The sequence below is a fragment of the Mus musculus genome, chromosome 18 (genome assembly GCF_000001635.26).
Source record: "Mus musculus strain C57BL/6J chromosome 18, GRCm38.p6 C57BL/6J".
Lineage (NCBI taxonomy): Eukaryota > Metazoa > Chordata > Mammalia > Rodentia > Muridae > Mus > Mus musculus.
Genome location: NC_000084.6, coordinates 56,719,402 through 56,745,578, shown reverse-complemented (window position 1 = coordinate 56,745,578; position 26,177 = coordinate 56,719,402). Strand labels below are relative to the sequence as shown.

At 43.9% G+C, this 26,177-nt stretch overlaps 1 protein-coding gene across 1 annotated transcript in view; it reads right to left on the bottom strand.

Moving 5' to 3' along the window:
• Lmnb1 (lamin B1) overlaps positions 1 to 26,177 on the bottom strand; it is a 45,612-nt gene that overhangs the window by 7,846 nt on the left and 11,589 nt on the right. Inside the window, exons 2-8 of the mRNA NM_010721.2 lie at positions 17,022 to 17,178; positions 16,167 to 16,292; positions 14,439 to 14,609; positions 12,242 to 12,367; positions 5,538 to 5,758; positions 4,667 to 4,892; positions 2,264 to 2,368 (exon numbers count right to left, since the gene is read on the bottom strand). Of these exons, the coding sequence (NP_034851.2) occupies positions 2,264 to 2,368; positions 4,667 to 4,892; positions 5,538 to 5,758; positions 12,242 to 12,367; positions 14,439 to 14,609; positions 16,167 to 16,292; positions 17,022 to 17,178 (1,132 nt within the window). The remainder of the gene's footprint in view (positions 1 to 2,263; positions 2,369 to 4,666; positions 4,893 to 5,537; positions 5,759 to 12,241; positions 12,368 to 14,438; positions 14,610 to 16,166; positions 16,293 to 17,021; positions 17,179 to 26,177) is intronic.

Below are 26,177 nucleotides of genomic sequence, written 5' to 3'. Positions count from 1 at the left end.
AAAGCTCTCTATACTTTAGAGAAGTTCTAACCTGAATTTTGAGCCTTTGATCTTCAACATTAAGGTTTGTACTGATCAAAATTATAAACATGTGGGAGACTAAGACAGGGTTGTGATCACTTCAAAGTCAGCCTGGGCTGTACAGGGGGACCCGAGGAGGGAAGAAGTCTGAAGTGACAGCCTTTAATCCCAGCATTCAGGAGGCAGAGGCAAACGGATCTCTATGAGCTCCAGGCCAGCCTGGTCTATTCTAGGAAGGTAGTCAAGGTTACAGAGACCTCATCTGAAAAAAACAAAACAAACCACAAGGGGGCGATATATAGGTGGGCACCTTTTGTTTTCTGGATATAGTGTCTCAAGTTGTCCAAGCTGGCCTCAAACTGTTGGGCTATGAATGACCTTAGACTCCAGATCTCTACTTCCCTAGTACAAGGAGACAGGTATGCATTCACCACACCCAGCTGCACTTGCTTCTGTTCACAGAACCCAGAAAGACAAAGGAGCAGTCATCCTTTGTACATCCTTCAAGGAAGAAGATGCCTTCTTTGAAATCCAAAGTTAACACATTAGCATGCTAAGTGAAAACAAAGGAAGCGTTTGTTTGCTCTATGATGCATACTTCTCTAAACTCAATACATAACTGTTTAAAATGTGGTCTTTTAGAGCAAGTCAGTACAGAGCTTAGTCAGAGTAAGAGCTAAGAATGCAAGTTAGCCATCTCTTGACACTGATAAATTCACGAAGTTAGGCCAAAAGCAGGTTAGTCTGGACAATACCAGGGTCATATTCCAAAAGAGGACTTCTTTGTACATTTCTGTAGGTGGGTGCCTTTAGAGTCCAGAAGAGGGTGTCAGGTCCCGTGGAGTTGAATTCAGAGTGATTTTGAACCACCCACAGTGGGTGTTGGAACTTAAACTGGTCCTCTGCAAGAGTAGCCAATGGGTACTTTGTTTGGTTTTTCAAACCCAGGCTTTTCTGTGTATAGTCCTGGCTATCTTGGAACTTGCTCTGTAGACAAGGCCAGCCATAAACTCAGAACTCTACCTGCCTTTGCCTCCCAAGCCCTGGGGTTAAAGGCAGGTGCTGTTAAATTAAAGCCTGGCTTTTTTGTTTTCTTCCAATTATCTGTATTAATTCTTTGAGATTTTCATATAATGTACTCTGAGCACACGCACGCCTTATCCTAGCTCCTCCCCTTTCCGCCCTCACCATCCTCCCAGCCATTCCCATCTAACTTTGAGATGACTTTTTTCTTCTTTCCCCATCAAGTCTGGTTTGTGCTGCCCTGCCTATTGTGGGACTGAAGCCCACCCCTGCAGTGAGATCAGACTATCAGGAGTCACATCATTAGAGGAAACTGAGTCTTCTTTTCCCATAGCTATCAAATGCTAATGCAATGGCTGCTTAGCCAGGGCCTTCCCCTTGTATGTTGGGATTTCACGGGCTGGAGCTGCAGCAAGTGCTCTTAACTGGTCCATCTCCCAGCCCAAGATGACAAAGTATTGCTAATGCAAGCTAGGTTGGCTTTGAACTTGCAATGCTCTGCCTCAGCTTCCCAAGTGGTTAGAGGTGCAAGGCATGTACAACCAACTACATCTGACTACTACTGACTACTACTGAATGACCTTTGTTAGAAAGGCAAGCCTCCAACTCCAACCCTGAAAACAGCTAAGGGTAAAATGGAGCGGCAAGATAGCAAAACATGAAAGCTTATCCAAGGCAGTTTAGGCAGCTGTTGTTTTAGGCGGATGCTGGTGTTGGCTTCCTACAGATCTTGATGCCATGCAGAATCCTTGCACGAGGAGGATCAGTCAGGAAGCAACTATTTTATTATACCCAACTAAACAGACAAAATCATCCAAATATCAATTCTTTTCACTGCTCTAAGGCAGAATTTTTAAATATTTCACAGCACACATACCCTACTAATACAAAGGCATTTTAAAGACCATTTCTAAAATGCTTCTCTTTCGGTCAAACTGTTGTTTTGGTTTTTGGTACAACTACCTTATCTGTGATTAAGAAAATAAAATTAGGGCTGGTGAGATGGCTCAGTGGGTAAGAGCACCCGACGGCTCTTCCAAAGGTCTGGAGTTCAAATCCCAGCAACCATATGGTGGCTCACAACCATCTGTAACAAAATCTGCCTCCCTCTTCTGGAGTGTCTGAAAACAGCTACAGTGTACTTACATATAATAAATAAATAAATCTTTTAAAAAAAAAAAAGAAAAGAAAAGAAAATTAGATGATTGAGCTCACTTACTGTGACAGTCTGGCCAGCCTTCAGCACATATCTTGAGGTATATTTGTAACTGACTGATGTGTCTCCAATTTTTCTGATCATCTCCCAGCCTCCCATTGGTTGATCCTAGTCACAAAACACAACATAACAAGGTTACTTCACACATACAGAGAACTATGAAATAATCAAATCCATGACCCCAGACAGGCTCTTTGCAAAAAGCAATGTCATCAACACCGCACCCACCAGGAAGGGTCTGAATTTTAAAGGGGACAAAACTGAGGAGAGATGAAAATTACAAGCAAGGATCACGGTCACTGCTCAATTAGATAGGCCCTTAAGAATTTACAACACAAGCCAGCCCTCGAAACCACAAACAAAACTCCTATGATCTGACAGCTTTCTGTTTTTAAATCAGACACTTAGGACTAGCAAAGACAAGATTTTTTTTTTGTCTCTTGCATATGCCAGCTTTGCCCGGAATAAGCTGTTCCTGAGGGAGTAAAGCTGAGCCAAAGAAGCAATCAATACACCAGTCCTGGCTGCCCACTACCTGCCCCTGCCCAGCCTGCCCAGCGAGGAGCCATGGAGACAGCGGGAGTAGGAAGGCTTCCCACGAGGCACACACCAGCCACATTCCGGTGCCTCCGGAATCTGGAAACATCAGGACGAGGCAAGAGCTTCTCTGTTTCCAAGCTGTGGCCAGCTGGCCCCCAGAGCCCAGACCCCCTGGAACTGCCTGTGCTATCGGACTTATTTAAATGCATATACACACAGTAGTTCTAATAGCCCGGTGAGAAAGGGCGCTGTGGATTTAGCCTAATGTTGCTTGTATTATGTTAATCTGGTCTCCAAAATTGTAAGAGAATCCACAAGTCCACATATAAGACACAAGGGCCCCTGCCCCCAGTTGGTTTTGATTGGTAAATGAAGTTTTGTGTGTGTGTGCTTGTGTGCCTGTGCGTGTGCGTGGGGGGGGGGGGTGTCAATGGCTGGGCAAGCAGACAGAGGCAGGACTTTTAGGATTCCTGGGCAAGAGACCTAGAGGACGGAGTTAGCTACCATGACAGGAGAGGAGTAGCTGCCACACCTAAAAAGTGCAGGACAGACAGCCAACAGGTAAGAGCTGGGAAGAGCAGCCCGGGGGCGGAGTGGGCAGGCGGGCAAACTGGGTCTAGGGCAGCAGAGATGGAATATGGATTATTTTAGTAAGCCATAAGATCGGAGGGGAGCGTGTTAGCCATGTGGAGGTTTTGGAGTGACCCAGCTATTAAGCTCTTGAGGCATATTAAAACATAGAGGTGGTGGTGGTGGTGGTGGTGGTGGTGGTGTGTGTGTATGTGTGTGTGTCTGTCTGCCTTTCTGTCTTTCATTTGGGAACCCAGAACACTGGGGTGGGTAGCAGGGTCGACATGAGTAAAGATTAATTAAAAACAGCAACAGGGAGTGATCAGTTGTTATCAGGCCCTGAACATTTCATTTTTACACTTAAATTTACATTCTCCCCACTGCGCCCCCATTCTCTGTTATCTCCAGCACCACCCTACATCCTTGGAGTCCCATCAGAAAGAACCCCAGAGCTCTCTAAAGTCCAAGTTCTAAACCTCAGAAATCCCTGCGGTGGATACTTCCTATTCACATAAACTCTTAAAATAAACGATGGAGATCATGTTGTCAAAGTTCTATATAAATCTAAAGCAGATCATGAGCATCTGTCAGTCATAAACTCAGAGAGTTCAGCAGACCTGAGCCTGCATCCATACTTTTCCAGAAAGCTTTTATTGATAGCTGCAACTTCACCTTCACCAGCTAAGGAAAACTTATTAATTCATTTTTGAGAAGGCATCACGGGGGCTGGAGAGATGGCTCAGAGGTTAAGAGTCCTGACCTCTCTTCCAGAGGACCTGAGTTCAATTCCCATCAACCACATGGTGGCTCACAGCCATCTGTAATGGGATCTGATACCCTCTTCTGGTGTGTCTGAAGACAGCAATGATGTACTCACATACAAAAAATAAATGAATCTTTTTTAGAAAAAAAAAAATAATAATAATAATAAGAGAGAAAGCCATCATGAAATAGCCTGGTCAAGTCTGGGGTGAAGGGGTCCAGAGTTTTATAAAGCAAGATTGACAAAAGAAATCTCAGGCTGGTAGGATGGCTCCATGGCACCGTTAGGTGGTGCTTCCACCAGTGCTCAATTCCTGAACTCAACATGGTAGAAGGAAAGATATTGATTCCTCTGGCTGCCACCCAGCCATGGCACAGGGACACCATCCCTATCACCACTATAAACAAACCTAAGAAAGAACAAAGAAAATCTCAAGCCATTGAAGGCTTCAGCATCCAGAAGACGGATAGCTGTTACTACCCACTGCAGCCAGGCAGTGCAAAGCCAGGCCTGAGATGGGCCGGCTCATTTACCTGCTCAGAAGTGTTCTTCAAGCGAATAAACTTCCCATCAACATCTATCTCTTCAATGCACACGTTCCCCGTGGCTGAGGCAGAGTGGGAAATGCTAACACTGCTGCTCGCCTCCGACTCCTCCACATCAACTCTCTTCCGCTTTCCTCTGGTGGTGCGCACACTGCGACTGGAGGACGCTCTGGACACGGTCACCCGGGAAGAAGGGCTTGGAGAGAGCTTTAACCTACGTGGGAAAGAAGACGGTGTGGCTGAGGTACACGTATCCCGACTCACCTAGGCCTTGTCCACACAGGCAGTTGTGAAGCAAGAGGTCCCTCACCATGTCACACTCTGCCAGTAAGGGTCTTACCACAGCAGCATCTAGCCACTCAGGGATGCTCGCACTGTACTACTAAGTATGAATGGGCCAGCCTGATACTCAAAGTAATGAGAAGTCAAGATCTATGTCTACTTACTGTCTGATGTTAAAACCAATGACAGCAAAGTGTCAAGGTCGCCTTCCTCCTTTTTAAATGTTTTGTTTTCCTTAAAAGGGAGCATTTAATATGTAATTTCCTTCCATCTAATACATTTGGAGATATGTACTGACAGAATACTTCTCCATGCTGGAGAATGCACGGGGCTACTCAGGACGCTTGCAAATGCTTAAGCTCCTTGTACAGGATCGACAGGTCCTAGTTGGGCTGTTCTTTACCTGAGTGAACCAGAATCTTACTCTGATGCAAATACCTGAGACACAAGGAAAAGTTTAACTTAGAGCAGTCCTAAAATAATGGAGATATTTTTATAGATATACCAGAAAGATGGGGGAGGGATAACAGGAAAACACAAACCAGCTGTCCGGCCTGGAGCCGCCTGAGCCCCTTACCGCTCTTCTTCGCCTTCCAGGAGCTTCCTGTAGGCGCTGATCTCCATGTCCAGGGCCAGCTTCACGTCCAGCAGCTGCTCATAATCACTCAGCTGCTGCTGCATCTGGTCCCTGATCTCCGCCATCTCTCTCTCTCTGTCAGACAGCATGCGGCGCGAGTTGTCTCTCTCCTTAGCAAGCATGTCCTCCAATTCCTGGATCCTTTCCAAACACGCTCTAGACTTCAGGGTCAAAGGAGCACATTGACTTTCTAGGACCATGTCACCATGAGCACAAGGCAGCTACTTCAAACCACCTCTGAAGCAGAAAGTAGATACAGCCCTAAAGGAGCTCTAGCTCTTAACCCAAAAGATCACGACTGTGAGCAATCGATTACAGTCCCAAATCCTTGAAGGATTAAACATCTCTTAAAGTTTTGGGTAGGCCGGGTGCGATGGTGCACACCTTTAATCCCAGCAGGGAGGCAGAGGCAGACGGAACTCTGTAAAGCCAGCCTAGTCTACAAAGTGAGTTCCAGGACAGCCAGAGCTGGTACACACAGAAGCAGTCTCCCCCCACCACCACCCCCAATAAAAGTTTTGGGTAACAGAAGACTACAAAGAAATAAAATTAAAGCTTAAAAACATACAGGTAAGTTGTCAGTATTAGCCACATAAATGTTTACAGCTCTGGAAACCTCGTCTGCCTTTCCTACAAGGGTCTCACTTCAACAGTGGCAATTAACTACAGAACGCCAGCATATTCCTTCTCAAGAAGAGCAGAAAAGTATGTGTAAAAACACTCTGAAAAACTGCGAGGGCAGTTTCTAAAACCAGAAGAAAAGGGTTTCTGGCTGCCATGTTGAATGCACCAGTCTCAATCGGAAGGCCCCATCATCTCCTGTTGGGTTAACACACAAAGCACATGTGCTACACAGAGAGATGTATAAAATATTACCAGAAATATAGACGCTGGATTTGGAATACACAATGAAAAGTCACACATCCTACATCACCAAGTTCAACTTCAAAATCTTGTAGCTTACGGGGTTAAAGCTTTTCACTTATTCTTCATTTCAGAGGCCTCAGAAAATGACAAGTACAACCAGATAAAAAAGAATAATGGAAGCCAAGGCCCCCAGGATCCCACACACCTGCACCAGTGGCAGAGAAGGGACCTGCTGTGGAAAAACTTAATCTGGAAGGAAGACATTGCAATAAATGCTGTACTACTGAGCTTCATTTAACAAATACAGGCTCAACTTTTAAACATAGAATGGGGCTCTGCAAAACACTTGATGATAAAACCAAGCTGCCTGGTGTGAGAGCTTACAAATACATGAGAAAAGACAAAACCAAAACCAAAACAAAACCCTATAATATCAGATTTGAGAGAAATGCATAAATTCCTGGTTAAAGGGGAGAAAACGCCTTTATAGAGCAATTCTACTTGATGAATATAGATTCTATAAATACATATATCACTAGATAGAAAACCATTTAGATGGGGCTGGTGAGATGGCTCAATGGGTAAGAGCACCCGACTGCTCTTCCAAAGGTCCGAAGTTCAAATCCCAGCAACCACATGGTGGCTCACAACCATCCGTAATGAGATCTGATGCCCTCTTCTGGTGTGTATGAAGACAGCTACAGTGTACTTACATTAAATAAATAAATAAATAAATAAATAAATAAATAAATATTTAAAAAAAAAAGAAAACCATTTAGATTGTGGCTATGTTGCACGTTCATGTGTGCAATCTGGTCTGAGAATGAGTGTGTGTGCACACAACCTATTTTAGGAGAAGGTCCAGAAGCCGAGACAGCAGTACAGTGTCCAGATCTTACATTCACATTCTACTCTCCAGTAAAAAGAACCAGAACTTCTTAGAGAAACGTATGACTCTATCATAACTCTATCGCAGCAGAGGAAATACGTGGTAAACCTTACATAACCAGGTAGTAAGGTGATGCTGGGGTTGGCTCAGTGGTAGAGAGCTTGCATAGAGTGACCAAGGCCCTGGCTTCAATCCCCAGCAACACAAGAAAACAAAAACAACCCCTACCCCACACCCCAAAAAAGTGGCCAGGCTGGAGAGGTGGCTCGACGGATAAGAGCTCTTATGGTCCCAAGTTTTGTTCCCAGCACATACGATGAGTGCCTCACAACCACTTGGAACTCCAGCCTGAGAGAATCTAATGCCCTTTTCTGGCTCCCAAAGGAATCTGTACACACATGCATACAGCACATGAAGATACATATAAACACACACACACACACACACACACACACACACAATTTAAAAGTAATAAAGTACTGAAAAGGAAAGCACATAGCGTTCAAACTCACAGCACTGCCCCAGGAGAACCACGTGAGCCAATCCACTGAATTTAAAAACTGCTCACAATCCACTGACGTAAGAGGGGGTGAGGAGAAAAACCCTTTATAACAGAGTCCACTCAGTGAGTATAGATCCGCCTCTCCAGGACATGGGGCTTAGTCATTCTTGTCTGGGTGAGCCAGACAACAGGAAATGAAAAGCCACAACTCTATTAACAGTTAAATAAACCCGGCCAATGCTACTACACTCAACCATTCCCAGTTATTGGCACGTGGTCCCTGATAGGATGTGACAGAACAGGCACTTGAAACTCACAAGCTGTCCAATCATGTGAAAAGCAGACAGACAGGCTGAAGAGTAGCTCATGGCCTGGTGCATCCCAAATGGACCACAGTCCCTTAACAGCAGTATGCTACTGCCAGTTTCTGGGTTTGACCAAGGTCCCTCCCATGGTAATTCAAGAAGATGCTACTACCAACAGACAAACCAGGTAAGGCAGAGGAGAACTGTCTTGTTCCTATTTTACTATCAATCTAAAATCAAACCAGTATGGGGCCAGTGAAATAGCTCACCCAGTAAAAGCCACTTGCCACCAAGCCTGACAACCATCGTTCATTCCATCCATGGGACCCACATGGTGAAAGGAGAGAAAGCAGTCCTCTGACCTTCCACAAGCCAGCTGGTGCAGACAGAATAAAGTGGAAAAACTCTACTACATCCTCAGATAACCTACACTGCACACACAGGACTGCGCTATGAGTATCCACTCCCCAGAAGGGCTCTGCTTGTTTTTATTCCCTTTCTAAAACACCTTGTCTTCAATTTATTTTCCATGTGAGGGTAGAGGATAGAATGAGGCACGAAAAAAGGAGTAACGTTAGCGTTGGGCTGGAGAGATGCCTCAGTGGGTAGATGTACTTGCTCCAACCTGACAACCAAAGCTACTCATTCCTGGACAGCCACAGCTAGCCTGAGGCAGTACCCACTACACAAAGGCAGGATGGAGCTATGCTACCTCCACGATCCTGCCTTGGCACTCCAACTCTATGCCTGACGTTGTATGAGCTCTTTATTTTTTTTTTTTTTGACTTTTATTATTTTTATGGATCTGAGAGTTTTGCCTGCACACATGTATACTAAGTGACACGAGTGCCTGATGCCCACAAAGGTTAGAAAGAAGAGTGCCAGATCCCCTGGAACTGGGGTTATAGACGGTTTCCCAATCATCCTGTGGGCACTGGGAACTGAACCCAGATCCTCTACGAGAGAACTAAGTGTTCTAACACCCACTGAGCCATCACACCAGACCCAGGTTTGTTTTGTTTTTCTTTTTCTTTTTTCTTTTTGGTTATTGGAGACAGGGTTTCTCTGTGTAGCCCCGGCTGTCCTGGCACTCACTCTGTAGACCAAGCTGGCCTCGAACTCAGAAATCCGCTTGCCTCTGCCTCCCAAGTGCTGGGATTAAAGGTGTGCGCCACCACTGCCCGGCTCCAAGCTCCAGGTTTTATTTATAATTCATAACACAATGATCCTGACTCGTTATGATACAGATGTAGCAACAGTTCCCAGAGTCTGGGTGCTAGAAGCAGCTGCAGACTCTTGCAAGGCAGGCAGACTTGGACCAAACAAATACCAAGTACTGTTAAGAAATTCCTAGTGCCCAAACATCATCTCTGTACTTCTCTTCTAAAAATATTTCTAGAAAGGTTGCTTCAATCTTTCTGTAAGACCGCCAGGAGCATAGGTCACACTGGCAGAAGGAAACTCTTATGGCCCCACACCAACATGATGAAACTCCAGTGACCCAACAACCCTCAGACGTACAACAGGGAAAACTTAAACACATCTTTTTTTTTTTTCTTCAAGACTGAAAACACTCAAAGCCTTTTTTGTTAGACTGGACACAGGGGCACACACCTGAAATTGCAGGATTGTGTGTGAGGCAGGAGGGTTGGGAAAGCCGTAAGCCTGCCCAGGTTCCCCAGCAAGTATGGGAGTGTGCTCATCTCTTCTTCAGGTAAAGCCTGTCAGCAATGAGAAACTAAAGCCCACTCCAGCTGAAGCAGGCGCCTGTCTGTTCACTAAGGCAGGAGGCTCCTAGAAAGCCCAAGGCAACAGTTTAAAACCCACTAACCTGGAAGCGCTTGTAGAAAACGGAGAATAATAGCACAAAACTAAAGACTGAACTCAAGAGTCCCCGAACCCACTGCTATGTAAGTCTCGGCCTCCTCAGCTGTAAAACAAAGATCAGCCTCAAGAGAAGCAACAGGCACACAAACAAGACGGAGAAGTGAGCACTGTCTTACGGGGAGAGTGGTCGACATCAATTTATCGCAGGAGCAGGGAGGCCCATTTGTAGGAACGTACCAGTTAATGTCCCCCAGTTTCGCATGTTGAAAATCTCACTCCTGTAACTTGGCAGTGCTAAAAGAGTGCAAGGGAGAGCTGAGGCCTCCGAACTACAATTGGCACTTTCATAAAACAGGCCCTGGGGAGTGCACTGTATTTGCCCTCCTACCACACGACACGGAGAGCGCCATCTAGAGGTGTGAGATGGGAACTCACCATTCTCTCTCTCCTGGACTTAGCCATTCCAAGCTCCTGAACTGGGCTGCGGAGCTACTCAGTCAGTGAAGTACTTACTGAGCAATCATGGGGGCCTGAGGTGGGGGAGGAGGGCTCGGAAGGAAGGAGACAGATCATCTCAAGCTTGGGGGAAGTCATTTGTAACATTTTGCTATAGCAGCCCAAGAAGACTAAGTCAGGTGGTGCAACAGAGAACAAATTTCTCCAAGATGATTTTCAATGAGAGTTAGACATAAAGGGAATTCTGGGAAGGAATTTGCTACCCTGAAGCCTCTGGGAAAGTAATTAAACTCACCCTGGTCTGTGGTTTAATAGAGTGGGTAGTCCATTGTTACATGAAACTTCAAAATACTAGCAGAACAAACTAATTCTAAAATAATTTAAAGTTTTATGACACAAGTTAATAAGCACCCAAGGCAACAATGTAAACTCTCTATTAACTGATTTATCATTGTTCTATGTGACTTGTTTTCTGCTTTAATTTCTAAACTCAGTAACTAGTGATTTTATACCTAAAGATTTTGCTAAAAATAACAACAATAACAACAACAACAACAAAAAAAAAAAACAGAAAGAAAAACCTGCCTAATAAAATGGCATAATAAAATTTGAACAGGATTTTCTTCCCTCAGGAAAATAAAGGCTGAAGCTACTTCCCACAGTACAGTACAGTACAGTACAGTACAGACAGGGGCAATGCTAAATGCAGGCTTTGTTCCACGCATGCGTCACTTTATCCAGAATAAAACTGACTTGAAGCCACATCCAGGCCTACTTCACTTCTTCTGGAGCATGGCAACACTGCAGCCAGCTGGTCAGCACAAGGAGTGACGCAGTCACTTGTCGCTGGGGTATACCAGGAAGACAATGGGGCCATGACTATTAATGAATATAGACATTCATAACCCGTTAAGTATTTCAACCACAGGGACTTAGAAAGAAGGCACCTCACCAGTCACCAGTTACAATTTGAGTATGTTTTTGGTTTCCAAGTGTGACCAAATGAGTGGGAGCTGTACTGCAGAGATGAGACAGGCAGACAGGCAGGCAGGCAGGCAAACAGACAGGCAGGCAGACAGACAGACAGCCCAGCTCTGCATCCTGTGACAGAGTGAGCACTACGTCAGAGCTGACGGGATCTCCCTCAGCCCTCACTTCTGTCACTTACTGTTATGAAACAGGAAAAGCATGGTTGGTTTGCTGACGTACAAAGGGTGTTTTGGGGAGGAGGGGAGAGTCGGAGGCAGCATCTTACTATGTAGCCCTGGCCAACCTTGAACTTGCAGCAATCTTATCTCTGCCTCTCTGATGCTGGGATTACTGGTGTGCACCTCCACAAAGCCTCACAATATTTAAGCAATGGACAACAACAACAACCACAAAAAAAAAAAAAAAAAAAAAATCCAGAAAGCACTATATAAAAGAAAATCCAGAAAGCACTATATAAAAAAAAAAAATCCAGAAAGCACTATATAAAAGAATCCAGAAAGCACTATATAAAAGAATCCAGAAAGCACTATATAAAAAAAAATCCAGAAAGCACTATATAAAAGAATCCAGAAAGCACTATATAAAAGAATCCAGAAAGCACTATATAAAAGAATCCAGAAAGCACTATATAAAAGAATCCAGAAAGCACTATATAAAAGAATCCAGAAAGCACTATATAAAAGAAAATCCAGGAGAAAATATGTCTCATCTGGGACAAAAGAGAAGTAGCACCAGGGAGGCAGCGATGGCGCAGGTGGCCAGCCTTCCAGCTACACCTCAGTCCTGCTCAAAGGAAGACGCTGCTTACCTCTTTCTGCAGGTTAGAGAGCTGTGAGGAGAGGCTCTCGATCCTCATCCGGCTCTCCATCAGCTCTTCCCGGGCACTGTTGACAGTGGAAGTGTTCATCTCTGAGGAGAGTCTGGCATTCTCAAGCTGTAAGTAAGGACAGGAAGCCACTGTCAGCCTTACCTAGGAAGCTGGAACTAAGAAATGAGGAAGCGTAATTCACCAAGACCTTCAAACCCAAGCCCTTCTGGTAACCAGCTGATGAAACAGGAAAGCACGCTTGCTTTGCTGACGTACATCACCATACACACCTATCTCTTCAGACTCACTCCTAAAACTATCAATTTAAACAATTTCTAGATAGCTAGGTCATCAACTCAAGGTTATTTTTTCAGTATTCCATCCACTAAGCATTTACTGTCTAGGGGAGCACTAACAAAGATGCCGTACAATAGAAACTTGACTGTAGTGACGTGTGCGAAGGAAGCATTCTATATTCCAAACCAACTCTGTAACCAGAGACTCTTCCTTTCAGAAGCAAAGGCAGGTCTCATAAAACAATACCCACATCTCCAAATGGGATGTGTGTGTGTGTGTGTGTGTGTGAGAGAGAGAGAGAGAGAGAGAGAGAGAGAGAGAGAGAGAGAGAGAGACTGAGGAGTGGAAGACAGATAGAGCAAGAGAGACAGAAACAGAGGCGAGAGAGTTCTTTTATAGTTCTTCCCGGACATAATTTAGTGGAGGCACTCAGCAAGTGCTAGGCAGCTACAGGACCTCTCTGTAAGGCCTCTTGTATGCGATGCCCATAACCACCTCATTACATGACTAACACCCTACATGAACAGTGGAGTCCAAACAATGGAAACTATTTTAAATAACTTCATCAATTTTCTAACACTGTTGCCAACTAATAATTTATTCATTCATATAACATTTAACATGTGAGAAAAAAATCTTTTACAAACAAAACCAAGATGTATCACGTGATCTGTTCCTGTAAGTGGGATGATTCCCCACCTCTGAAGAGAACACTGTCAGATTTTCCAATTGGCCCCGCTATAAAACAAAGCAAAAACCACCCACAGGGAGTGACAATTTACAGACAAAGCAATGTGGAAGTCAAAAATAGAAGTATGTGGAAAGGGGCCAGACGTACCTGGGAGAGGAAAGTACTGAGACACTTTGGGCTTAACTACTCAAGATATGACATGGGAGACCACTGACACAGGCATAAACCTTATGTCTAACGACACTGGAATAACCTCGTTTCCATCTCCATCCCAGGAGCATCCGGTCTATATGAAGCTACATTAAGAATATACTCGGGCTGGTGAGATGGCTCAGTGGGTAAGAGCACTGATCTATGTTCTTCAGAAGGGCTGGAGTTCAAATCCCAGCAACCACATGGTGGCTCACAACCACCAGTAGTCTGAAGACAGCTACAGTGTACATATTTATAATAATAAGTAAATCTATGGGCTGGAGCAAGGAGGGACTTAGCTAGCAGGCCGACCAGAGCAAGCACCGTTGACCGGAGCGAGTCTTGGTCCTAAATTCAATACCTAACAACCACAGGATGGCTCATAACTGTCTATACAGATACAGTGTACTCATATACATAAAATAAATAAATAAAATTAAAAAAAAAGAATATACTCATTTTATCTTATTCCTAAAGAAGAAAATCATTTTTTAGACTTCCTAAAGTTCTTTTTTTAATTTCTTTCATCTGTGATTTTACATATATGGGTATTTTGCTTACACATATCTTTGTACACCACACTGAATGCAGGGGAAAGGCACTAGATCCCACACAACTACAATTACAGATGGGTGTGAGATGCCATCTGGGTGCTGGGAATTAAATTCATAGTCCCAGCTAGAAGAGCAGCCAGTGCTCTTTACTACACCATCATCTCTCTAGCCTCTGGTTCTGGTTTTTAAAAATGATTACTGGGGCTGGAGAGCTGGCTTAGCAGTTAAAAGCACCGGCTGCTCTTCCAGCACCCACAGTCTATTGTCGCAAGCATTTATAACTATAGTTTCATGGAATCCAATGCCCTCTCCTGTTGTACAATTGTACATGCATGCAGACAAAACACCCATAAAATCAATAAATAAATCTTAGAAGAAAAACCTAGAAAAGGAACACGTCCTCCCTCAGCTCTGAGTGTGAGTGAGGTGCTGACTGCGCGCGCACACATCCCGGCAAGCTCACCTTGGCGTGGTAGGTCTGCTCCAGCTCTTCCTTGTACAGCCTCACCTGCGCGTCGTGCTGCTCCCGCATCTCATGCAGGGCTTGAGCCAGCTTGTACTCATACTCAATCTGACGCCCAGAGTCCACTTCCACCAAGCGGGTCTCATGCTTCCTCCTTGTCTCATTGATCTCCTGCAGGGAGAAAAAGAACATAAAACCCAACTGCTTACAAGGGCCGCACTAGGTCATCTCATACTTGATAGACCAACCTCTGTGCCTGTCCTGACTCAAAACAGGTCCACCGTTACACTGTTACCTTTTAGTTTTCAAGCAGAAGGTCTGGAGTGTGACTAACGACATGATGGCGGTACCCCAAGTACCAGGAACTCTCCAGCTCTTCTCATGGGCACAGCTATTTCATCTCTCTGATGGCAAGGAATGAATGGCCTGATGATTTTTTAAAGAGCCACGCAGCTGTAGGTACCCTAGACAATACACTACACCAAACAGTTTGTGTTTCTAAATTGCTTTACTGGCAATCCCTACGGACACCTCTAAAAAAGACATTTTCTTAGATACAGTAAAATTTACGGGACTCTCTTAGAATCGGATGTTACACTATCAGTAACGATGTATGCAGGCAGGGTCTTGTCCATAGCAATGTCTCTTGACTAATGAACACAAGTGACAGTTGTGACCCTTCACTGTTTTAAGAAATGTCCTGCCAGGCAGTGGTGATGCATGTCTTTAGTCCCAGCACTTGGGAAGCAGAGGCAGGTGGATCTCTGAGTTCAAGGGCAGCCTGATAAACAGTGAGTTTAAGCATAGCCAGGCCTATTACACAGAGAAACCCTGTCTCAAAAAAAAACCAAGTGCGTGTGCACACACACACATACATACACACACACCAAGTAGCCTTGGACAGACAATTTGTGGCTAGATACATAAGCCCACTAATAAAAATTGTCTCTTTTAGCTCTTCCTATGAAGATATTTTCTTGAGTGACTAATTAAGGAAGCCACAAGGGGACACTATAGCTCAAAGTGCTTGTGTGTCTTTCAACAGTGCTGACCTCACTCACAGGTGCATATTGCTACTGTTATCACCTAGTAATGCCATGTACTAACTGTATCTTACCTGCATTTCTTCATTGCTGTCTCAACCATTAAAAGGGAAACATATCTTGGACAGTTATCTGCAAGGCATCTCCTATCCCTAAATCCTACCATCTCTGTATTTAGCTACCTTTCCTTATGGCAAAAAAAATACTTGTTTGTTTTTGTCTTTCCTGTGTGCGGCTTTGTTACAGAGGTCAGAGGACAATCTGCAGGGGTAGATTTTCCTCCCACAACGTGGGCTTAGGGATCAGATGCGGACTGTTTGGCTCAACAGTAAATGCCTGATAAGGCACCTTAGCAGCCCATGGTTTTTTGAGATAATGTCTAAAGTAGCCCAGGCTATTCTCAAGCTAACTACATGGCAAGGATGACCCTGAAATCCTAAATTTCCTACGCTAGTATTCAAGTCCCCACGCCCAGTCTCTGTTCCCTTTCCAAGGAAACATTTCCAGGCAGGGGTGGTGCACACCTTTAGTCTCAGCACTCGGGAAGCCGGGCAGGCAAATCTCTGAGGTTGAGACCAGCCTAGGCAACAGAGGGAGCTCCATGATGGCCAGGACTATGCAGAGAAATCCTGTCTTGGGGGAAAGAAAAAAAAAGAAAAACAAAACAAAATCTTTATGCTATTACCTCTTCATACATATTTTTACGAAACTCCAAGTCCTCAGTAAGGCTCTGACAGCGATTCTCCAAATCCACTTTAAGTAAAGTTTCATCTGCTAACTGCTTTTTGGCGGCAGATAAGGATGCTTCTAGCTATAAGGAAAAAGAATGATGAAGATGATATAGCAATTCTTTAGTAATAATTTAAGACATTAGAGTTCTTTGTATTTATTAACAAGATTATATCATTTTAACTTTGGGGCCGTTTGCTGGTTCTACCCCAGGGGGTCACATCAAATCACCTATCAATGTAGCCAATGAAGAAGTCAATCCTTCAAGTCTCAAAATCCAAACTAAGGATTTATAGCTAAGCACGGTCATGTTTCCAGTGTGGGTGACCTCTCTTCCCACTTTGTGTCTGGTGCAAGAATGAAACAGGCTTTGAAAGCAAAGGGGGAGAGCGCCCAGGAAAGCAGTGAGATCTACGAAGCCCAGACCAGAAGCTGAGGAGGAGCTGCCATGCTCTGTAAGGCGCTACCTAGACTGCCTTCTGGGGAAGCCACTGAAGAACACAAATAGGGCGACAAAATTAACTAGTTAGTTAGTTAGTTAGTTAGTTTATTTTAAAAGGGGGGGAGGGGCTGGTGAGATGGCTCAGTGAGTAAGAGCACTGACTGCTCTTCTGAAGGTCCTGAGTTCAAATCCCAGCAACTACATGGTGGCTCACAACCATCTGTAATGATACTCTTCAGAGTCAGCTACAGTGTACTTATGTATAATGATAAATAAATCTAAAAAAAAATTAAAAAGGAAAAAAAAAATCAATCCACAATTCACGACTTACAACTAACCAGCCAAACACAGATCAGGGCAAAATCTTACCTGGGCAATCTGATCTTTCAGATCCTCCAAGTCTCCCTCTAAACTCTTTTTGTCCCCTAGGGCAGTAGCCAGCGCCGCATCCTTAGAGTTTAGTGCCGCCTCATACTCTCGAAGCTTGATCTGGGCTCCACTGAGATCAGATTCCTTCTTGGCATAACTGTAACATTAGAAGAACACAATCACAACCTTGCCTTGAGGACCTCCTGCCGGCTTAAGGGAGAAACCACAGCAACTTCAGCAGCGGCTGCCTGGGGATGGATCACCCAGGAGCGTCAGGTCAAGAGTCTGGGTAGATGACATTCCCCACATCACATGCTAACTAATGACTGTGGGACAAAGACCCAGTCGCTGGGGACTAGAGAGACTGCTCAGGGTTAAAAGTACTGGCTGCTCTTACCGAGGACCCACGTTCAGGTGGGTCATCTGTTAACTTCAGTCCCATGAAATCAGACACCTTCGTCCAGCCCCCATAAGCCCTAGATACAAACGCAGGATGCAGACATAGATGTCAGCATAACTCTCATTCACATAAGATCTCTGCTTTTGTAACAGGTAGCCGGTGCCAAGAAGCTTGTAAGTAGCTATTCTAACATAAGAGGTGATCTGAAACTCCCCGAGCTAAGTGGGGGCTCTATGCTCGAAAGCAATACTCACTGCTGGACAGAGTTGATCCGTTTAAAGGAGTGGAGGGTCGCTCCAGGTCACCCTTACCAACCTGCAACTCTATGTGAATCTGGCTGGTGTCAAACTCAGATCCTAGAATGCCTCTGAGGACTAGGGAGAGTAAAGGGTATGTGTTCCACCAAACTCAGAATAATTATTTTGGGCAATTACATTTTAAAAGACATAATGAGTGTAATTTAAATAAATCTTTATCATTAACTTCACAGGAAAGCCTTCACAATATCAAGATTCTAAATACTTGCTCTTAATTTAAACTTGAGTATTGCTAAGGTTAGGGAAATTGACTCAATGGTAATTTAATAATTCCAAGAGAAGACCCCTCACTCTCTGTGGAATGGCAGTCATAGTCTCAACAGAATCTTTTGTCCTGAGCCCTGTATTTTTAGGGCCACAAGATGGCAGCCTTTAGCTGAAAACTAGTCCAGAAGGGACACCGGCACAGTTTAAAATTTGACTTAAAGCAAAAACCTTGTTTGGGCTGGAGAAATGGTTCTGTTCGCTTCCTACTCAACCATGAGGTCTAGAACAGAATCCCAGACACACGTGGCTCCAGCTCCAAGAGATCTGACGCCCTCCTCTGAACCCTACTCACACATCTCAGACAGATATACACACAAACTCACGTGTACACGTGTACACGCATTCTCAGACACTCAGGCACACAAGACAGACATGCAAGAAGGCAGGCAGGCAAGCCCGCACACGCACAAACACACACAGACACACACCTTTCCTTTAAAACAGAATTCCCTCCTGGTCACTCACAGCCAAACAGACTCTTTCTCTACAGAAACCTCATGAAGAAGCTTGTGAGCGAGGCACGGTTTCATCCTTCCAGGAAATGGTCAACGCTAAATGCATGTCACACACACCTAGAATCAAACTACTCCTTCTGAGAAAAGTTTCATGTAGTCCATATCAGCCTTGCCAAGGACAACCTTGAAGTAAGAGCTACCTGCCTACATCTCCAAATGCTAGGATTACAGACACATAGGAACACCCAATCTTACTGTGTTCTGGGAACAGAGCCTAAGGTTTCATACATGCAAGGCAAGCACTCTACCAACTAAGATGTTTCCAGCCCTTAAATTAAAATTAAAAAAAAAAAATTAGAAGTTGGAGATGGCTCAGGAGGGGAGCATTTGTTGCTTGCAAAACACCCAGATTCTATTCCCAGCATCTCCATGTGCCCACAAACTAATTCCCTAACTCTGTTTACGCCAGTTCCAGTAGATCCCTCTCCTGACCTCTGGGGGCACCAGACATGTGGCAAACTGACATGCATGTAAGCAAAACACTCACTCATAGAAAGCAAATCTAAAAAAAAAAAAAAAGTATTCACATTTTATAGTTTACATAATATTTACAAAAGGCACAAATTACAGAAACTACTACAGCACTGTCTAGTGTATAAATTACAAAGCACAACATGGTGACTCTGTGGGAGCCATGAGCCTACACACAGCAGGCTATAAATGACCATGTTCTTTCTACATAATATCACTATGTATCCCATTCACCGATGCAATGAGTCATACACGCAGAGCTCAGAACTCCTTGTCATACCAAGGTGAGACACAATACTTTGTGGAATACAGAAATCAGGAAAAGCCAAATGCTACTGTGCAGCAGTTTATATGACTAGTCATTTCACCAAAACCAAAACCAAGTAAGACATAAAATAGAAAAATGAAGGAGATGCTGACGGTGTCTGTCTCTTAAGGTCAAGTTCTTAAAGCACTGACATCCTTCCCACACTGCCGGGATGTGCTCTAACAAGGGCTTACAGGATTCACAGGACTGCAAACTAGGCAGGCAATCAGAAACTAGAAACATGTTCTCCTTTTTTGGTAGAAGGGGAATGGGGGTTGGAGACAGGGTTTCTCTGTGTAGCCCTGGTTGTCCTAGAACTCACTCTGTAGACCGGGCTGTCTTCACCTACCTCTTGAGTCCTGGGATTGGGTGTGCACCACACCGCCCAGCTAGAAGCATGCTTACATTCACATAGAAAGTTAACTTTATATGTCTGCTCCCTAGGGAAAAAAGTAACTCTTATTTTAAACATGTGGCCCTTTCTTCTCTTTAAAAGTATATAAAAGAAGCTGGGCAGTGGTTGTGCACGCCTTTAATCCCAGCACTTGGGAGACAGAGGCAGGCAGATTTCTGAGTTTGAGGCCAGCCTGGTCTACAGAGTGAGTTCCAGGACAGCCAGGGCTATACAGAGAAACTCTGTCTCAAAAAAACGAATATATATATATATATATATATATATATATATATATATATATATATATATAATATGACCTATAATAGCTCTTTTCAGAGAAACTCAATTGACAGATTTTGTAATTTGTACATTAGAAAATTATAACGATAAAAAGACGAAGAAGTTAAACTCTCCAAAGAAATTAGTAGTAGTCATTTCATAGGCTTCATTCTAGGGGGAAAACTGCACACCAATACACAGACACGTGACTATGCAGACAGAATTTCTAAGCAGGTACCCAAGAGGGCAAAGAGTTCCCATGACAGACTCAAGGGACAGGTCTAGTCTCCGTATGTCATTTGAAAAACTATTCCCATTCACAACAGTAGCGCACACGCACACATTAGCTTATTTTTAAAATGCCTTGGCTGGTTCAAAGGCTGGGAACTCCTAAACCTTCCCCTGCTACCCTAGGCCAAATCAGGGGAGTGGACAGTGGCCATTTACCCAAACTCTCCCATGGCTCACTGGCTCTATCTCCTGCAGCTCCCATGTCCATCCATCTCTCTCCCCCAAGTCATGGGGGCCCTCTGTCTCCAACTCCCTCCTGCATCATAGCCCCAGGAACTCTAAGGGTCCCCCCCCCCCCGTCTCCCTTTGCCCAACAATTGGCCGCTCGTATCTTTTTTTCCCCCTTGGTTTTTCGAGACAGGGTTTCTCTGTGTGTAGCCCTGACTGTCCTGCTGGAACTCACTCTGTAGACCAGGCTGGCCTCGAACTCAAAAAAATCCACCTGCCTCTGCCTCCCAATGCTGGGATTAAAGGTGTGCGCCACCACCGCCCAGCTCGCTGGCATCTTTATTGATTGACCAAAAAACAATTGGGGACAAGGACCTGCGTTTGGACTCGCAGATTGCCGGTTGAATCAAAGCATTAGAACCAATCCCCAACATAACTGAGTATTACCAAGGGTCTAGGTTTTGCTCATGAATGCAGCTGTCTGGTGCTTTAGGAAAAGAATGAAATGCATTTGTGGACAGGCCTGCAGGGAAGCTGCTGGCACACATTCCCTACAGCTGTCCTTATATCCCAAGTACCTCCCAACTCCAAGCAAATGTTCTGTATTCATGCATCTTTCTCCTCTCCTCCTTCAGTCCCAACAATAACAGAAATGTGGGTGCTTCCAGCCAGCCTCTGATAAAAGGAGGAAAGCCATGGCCACCTCTATACATGAAGCACACTGGTGTTACACTGAAGACACAGATCCCTCTATTTGGGCTGCTTAGCTCCCTCAAAAGACTGAAGACCCAAAGAAGGACAAGGCCTCTTTTATTATTCCTGAATTTTTTATACAGCAAACCTGAAGACAGCAATGGTCTTGCTAAATGTCTAATGAGCCTGAGGCTGTAGAGTATTCATAAGAGTGCATGCCTGTCATACAGAGCCCAGAGTGCAATTACAGTACTGACTAACACCCTCCCCAAAGCCTCACCCAGGCCTTTCATCCTGCAGAAAAAGGCTGTAATACTTTTATCACCTCTGAAATTCACTTTCCCAAATCTCCACCCTCTCATCCTGCCAATGTCGATGAATCATGAAACATTCTTAAGATTACACACATCTCCAGATAAGCGTCAGCCAGTGAGTTTTATGTCAGACTAGTGGCCAGTGCCAAGGGCATAGGAGGCCATTCAGTCTGTGAGTTAACAATCTGAACATGATCTTGTCGTAGGTTTCTAATTGTTTTCTTATTTCTCATTCATGAAACATAACATGGACAGTCCAAGTATTATCAGCATGTGGTCAAAGTACAGAAACTGCAGGCTGGAGTTCTGAAACACATTGTATCACTTAAGCAGTATGACATCTGATACTGTCAAAGAAGAGACCAACTTAGACAGGAGCGTTACTGAAAGCAGCCCTCAAGGTGCTACAGTGCATATCTCTCTGACTTCCTTGGCTGGAGACCTTTACGGTGCTATTGATCAGCCTAACTCAACTTCTAATTCTAGATAGATCATAATGTTTTCAATTAAATTCAGAACATGAATCTAATGCTACAAATATGCACACTACTGAAAACAAGTCATAAAACATTTTTTTCAGATACTTCACACAAGAACCAAAACCCCAACTGCATCCAAGAGCTAATAAAATAGCTTTTATAAAATGTAGTTGGCATTCTATCCTGATAAAGAACTTCCACCCCCAAAGTTAGCTTTCCTTTCAAGAAAGCTTGAGTGTTGGGGCTGGAGTAATGGCTCAGCGGTTAAGAGCACCGACTGCTCTTCCAAAGGTCCTGAGTTCAATTCCCAGCAACCACATGGTGGCTCACAACCATCTGTAACAATATCTGACTCCATCTCCTGGAGTGTCTGAAGACAGCTACAGCGTAACTTATATATAATAAATAAATAAATCTTAAAAAAAAAAAAAAAAAGAAAGCTTGAGTGTTACCAGAAACATTAAGCAATTAAATACATCTAACCTGTTAAAGAAATAATCAGCTGGCAATTGTCCATTCACATTCTATAGCAGACTCTGTGACAGGGTGTAGTTGTCCTTTCCTAACACAACTACCACTGCCAGGGACACACCCACTCCCCAGGGCCTGAAAGAGTAAAAACACTAAGTACAAGTGGTCACTCAGTACTTTCCAAACTCCATGTGCTTCCCTTTTCTGTGTTCACACATGGCTCCACTCCTCCTTCTCGGGCCACAGTGTTATCACAGAAAACATGGATGCATGCTACCATAAGGCCACTATACAGGGAGGAGCCAATTGCTACTCTACAGACTGCTACCTCTACAGCAATGCAGTGACCTCTGTACGTGTGGGTGCGCTCAGGGCGTGCGATGAGCAGTTTAGCCTTGACTTGGTTTCAGATCACCATTTACACCCTGGCTTTAGCGCCAGATGTGCTGGGCTCTGAAACAGGGTTTATGAAACAGGGTGTATCACCACTGGCTCCACGCCCTTACTCGAAATAAATGTTCAGTGGAGCTGGGCATGGTGGCACACATCTTTAATCCTAGCATTTGGGAGACAGAAGCCAGTCAAGTCTAAGATAGCAAATGAATTCCAGGCTGGCCAGAACTAATAGGTGAGACCATCCACAAAAGAAAATTTCAATGAAGATCTTCGGAAAAATCATTGAATACTTAGTATCTGACAATAGCCATCTGAAAATGAACTATTGTGTAAGCCTATCATGTCAGGAAACATGTTCCTCTATGGTTTCTTGACTGTATGCATGCACATATGTATGTATTTATGTTTTGGTTTTTGTTTTTGCTTTTTTCAAAGACAGGTTTCTCTGTGTAGCCATGGCTGTCCTGGAACTCGCTCTGTAGACCATGCCGCCCTCGAATTTAAGAGATTCACCTGCCTCTGCCTCTGCCTCCTAAGTGCTGGGATTAAAGCACGCGCCACCATCACCCAGCCTTATATATTGATTGCTTGACACTTTATACTTTGAGTACAGTCAAGCTTTTAACCATATATATGGAGATACACATACACACACACACACACACACACACACCATATATCTGGCATTGAACTCATTCTTCTGCCTCCATCTCTTAAATGCTGGGATCACAAGTAAGCTTAGCCATACCCAACCATAACAATAAACAATTGAAAAAAATTAGACAGGCCAATTAAAAGGAGAACTAAGATTTTGTATGAAACAAAATCAACAGGCCAAAATCTAGGAACAAATACTTAAATCATAATAAGCACAGGGATGAGTGGCCCTCACCTATAAGCCCACACTTAGACCACCGAGGGTAGAGAATCTCGTGTGTGTGTGTGTGTGTGTGTGTGTGTGTGTGTGTAAACGAAGATCTAGAAAAATGCTTGGGTTCGGATCCTTTTACACAAGTGTCTTAATTTTTACTTTCCTAAGTACTTTTGTGTTAGTTATTTGATTTTTCACATCCAAAAGGATAATGTATAAAAATTATATTAAGGAGCTAATGAGTTACTTCTAACTTGTACTGGGGACAAGATCTGTGGGGCTCACTAGTCAGCTAGCCTAGCCTACTTAGCAAGCTTCAGATCCCAGTGAGACCCAGTCTCAATCAGGGACAAGTTCTGAGTTAGGATGCTGAAACCTCTGGCTTCTACATGCATGCAAACAAACACACACACACACATATAACATTAATTATATGTCCAAGAGAATGAGGCAGGAGGGTGGCAAGCTCAAGACCAGCTTAAACTAGTAACCTTATCTTAAAGTCGGGATGGGCTCAAGCAGACTCAGCAGACTGCCACGGGTCAGCCGACTGCAGGAAGCAAGTCCAGGTACTGCCACAGCTGCACATGAAACCCCATCTCGAAAACAACTACAAACGGGTAAGCAGTGAGAGAACTGCATTATAGATGTCTGGGTCGGCAGAACAACCTCTGAAAAAAAGTGTAATGTTAACTTTTTTAAGATTTACTTTTCTTTATTTAATGTATGAGTGCTCTATCTGCATGTATACCTGCATGCCAGATGAGGGCATCAGACCCCATTGTAGACGGCTGTGAGAGTGTGGGTGCTGGGAATTGAACTCAGAACCTTTGGAAGAGCAGGCAGTGTGTTCTTAACTGCTGAGCCATCTCTCCAGCCCCATGTAAATATCTAAAAACTAAATGTACATGAAATCTGCCTAAGATTATTATAATACTGTACTGAATTAACGTGGACAAAGTCAAAAATTTTGTGTTCAATAAAATTGCTAAGTTTGCTAGTGAGAAATAAGATCATTATAGGACCATTGGCACTCAGATCAATTCTGCGGGATAAAAGGTAAACATTTAACTTTCATTTGGTAGCCACAATACAAATCATTCTCTATAAAACCATTATTCTTAGCTGGGCGTGGTGGCGCATGCCTTTGACCCCTGCACTCGGGAGGCAGAGGCAGAGGCAGGCGGATTTCTGAGTTCGAGGCCAGACTGGTCTACAAAGTGAGTTCCAGGACAGCCAGGGCTACACAGAGAAACCCTGTCTTGAAAAACAAAACAAAACAAAACAAACAAACAAAAAAAAAACCCCAAAAACCATTATTCCTAATCATCACAAACAAGTACTTTTCATTGTTGTTTTGCAGGGTTTCTCTCTGTAGCCCTGACTGGCCTTGAACTCAGAAGTCCCCTCTGCCTGCTGAATGCTGGTTTTAGAAGGTAGCAAGGCAGCGTGAAACCGCCGGGATCAGGGGCATTCTGCCTAGAGAATGGAGCCAGTCTGTCCTAGCAGCCTCTGGTCCTGTTCTAATCCACCATAAGGTGGCTCTCAACAGCTGCATGGAGGCAGCTGCCCTCCACACACAGGCATATTCACTCACTCACACAGCAAACGTTCTGGGGACTTACTCTGAATCAGAGCTCAGAATCTACTTGGCTTGATTATCAACACATAGTCCAGACTCACAGATAAAGTAAACATGGAGCTTAAGACTTGAAAGTGCCTATAAAATAACCTCCAGGCCCATGATCACTGACCCTGTAGACCTGCTCCGAGTTCAAGGCTAACTAGAGACAAAGACCAGGTTCTCAAAATAAACACATCTGCTTTCCTAAAACCAAACAATCAGATCTCACAATAGGCTCAAGTTCCCCATGACGAGTTCACTCCACTCCGGGTTACTGATCACTTTCAATACTGTGTGAACCTGAGCCACGTGCTTCTCATGAGAAAAACTAATCAACTTTCCTGCTATTAAAATGCATATAATATACAAAATACCCAGAAGAATCTTAATCTTGTGAACTCTATTCCCATGAGAAGGGCCTCCTCTGACACACTCAAAGAGTACACCATGCTGGGCACGGTCAGAGCTGCTAAGGTCACTGAAGGGAGCACAAATTGTCCAGTAAGAAACAAGCCAATCCCAACAAATCACATTAAAACTAGGAAAATACTAAGACGAAACTGAACCACAGAGCATCTCTCTCCTTGGTATTAATAAAGGATTGGTTCTAGGACCCCTTTTACACGGATGACCAAAACCAGTAACTTCCTTCTACAAAGTACTAGGTTATAGATACATATGGGTGTATATTATATAGGTTTATATAGGTTTTATATATAACACATATAACATATCCTCTTCTATACTTTAAATCACCTCTAGATTAGCTGTAACACTAGGACAATGCAAATCTCATGAAACAGCTGTCCTGCTATATTTGGTAAATTAGTACAGGAGTCCTTACATGTTTAGTATAAATGCGATTTTTGTGTATTTTCAGTATTTTCAGTTGAATTCAT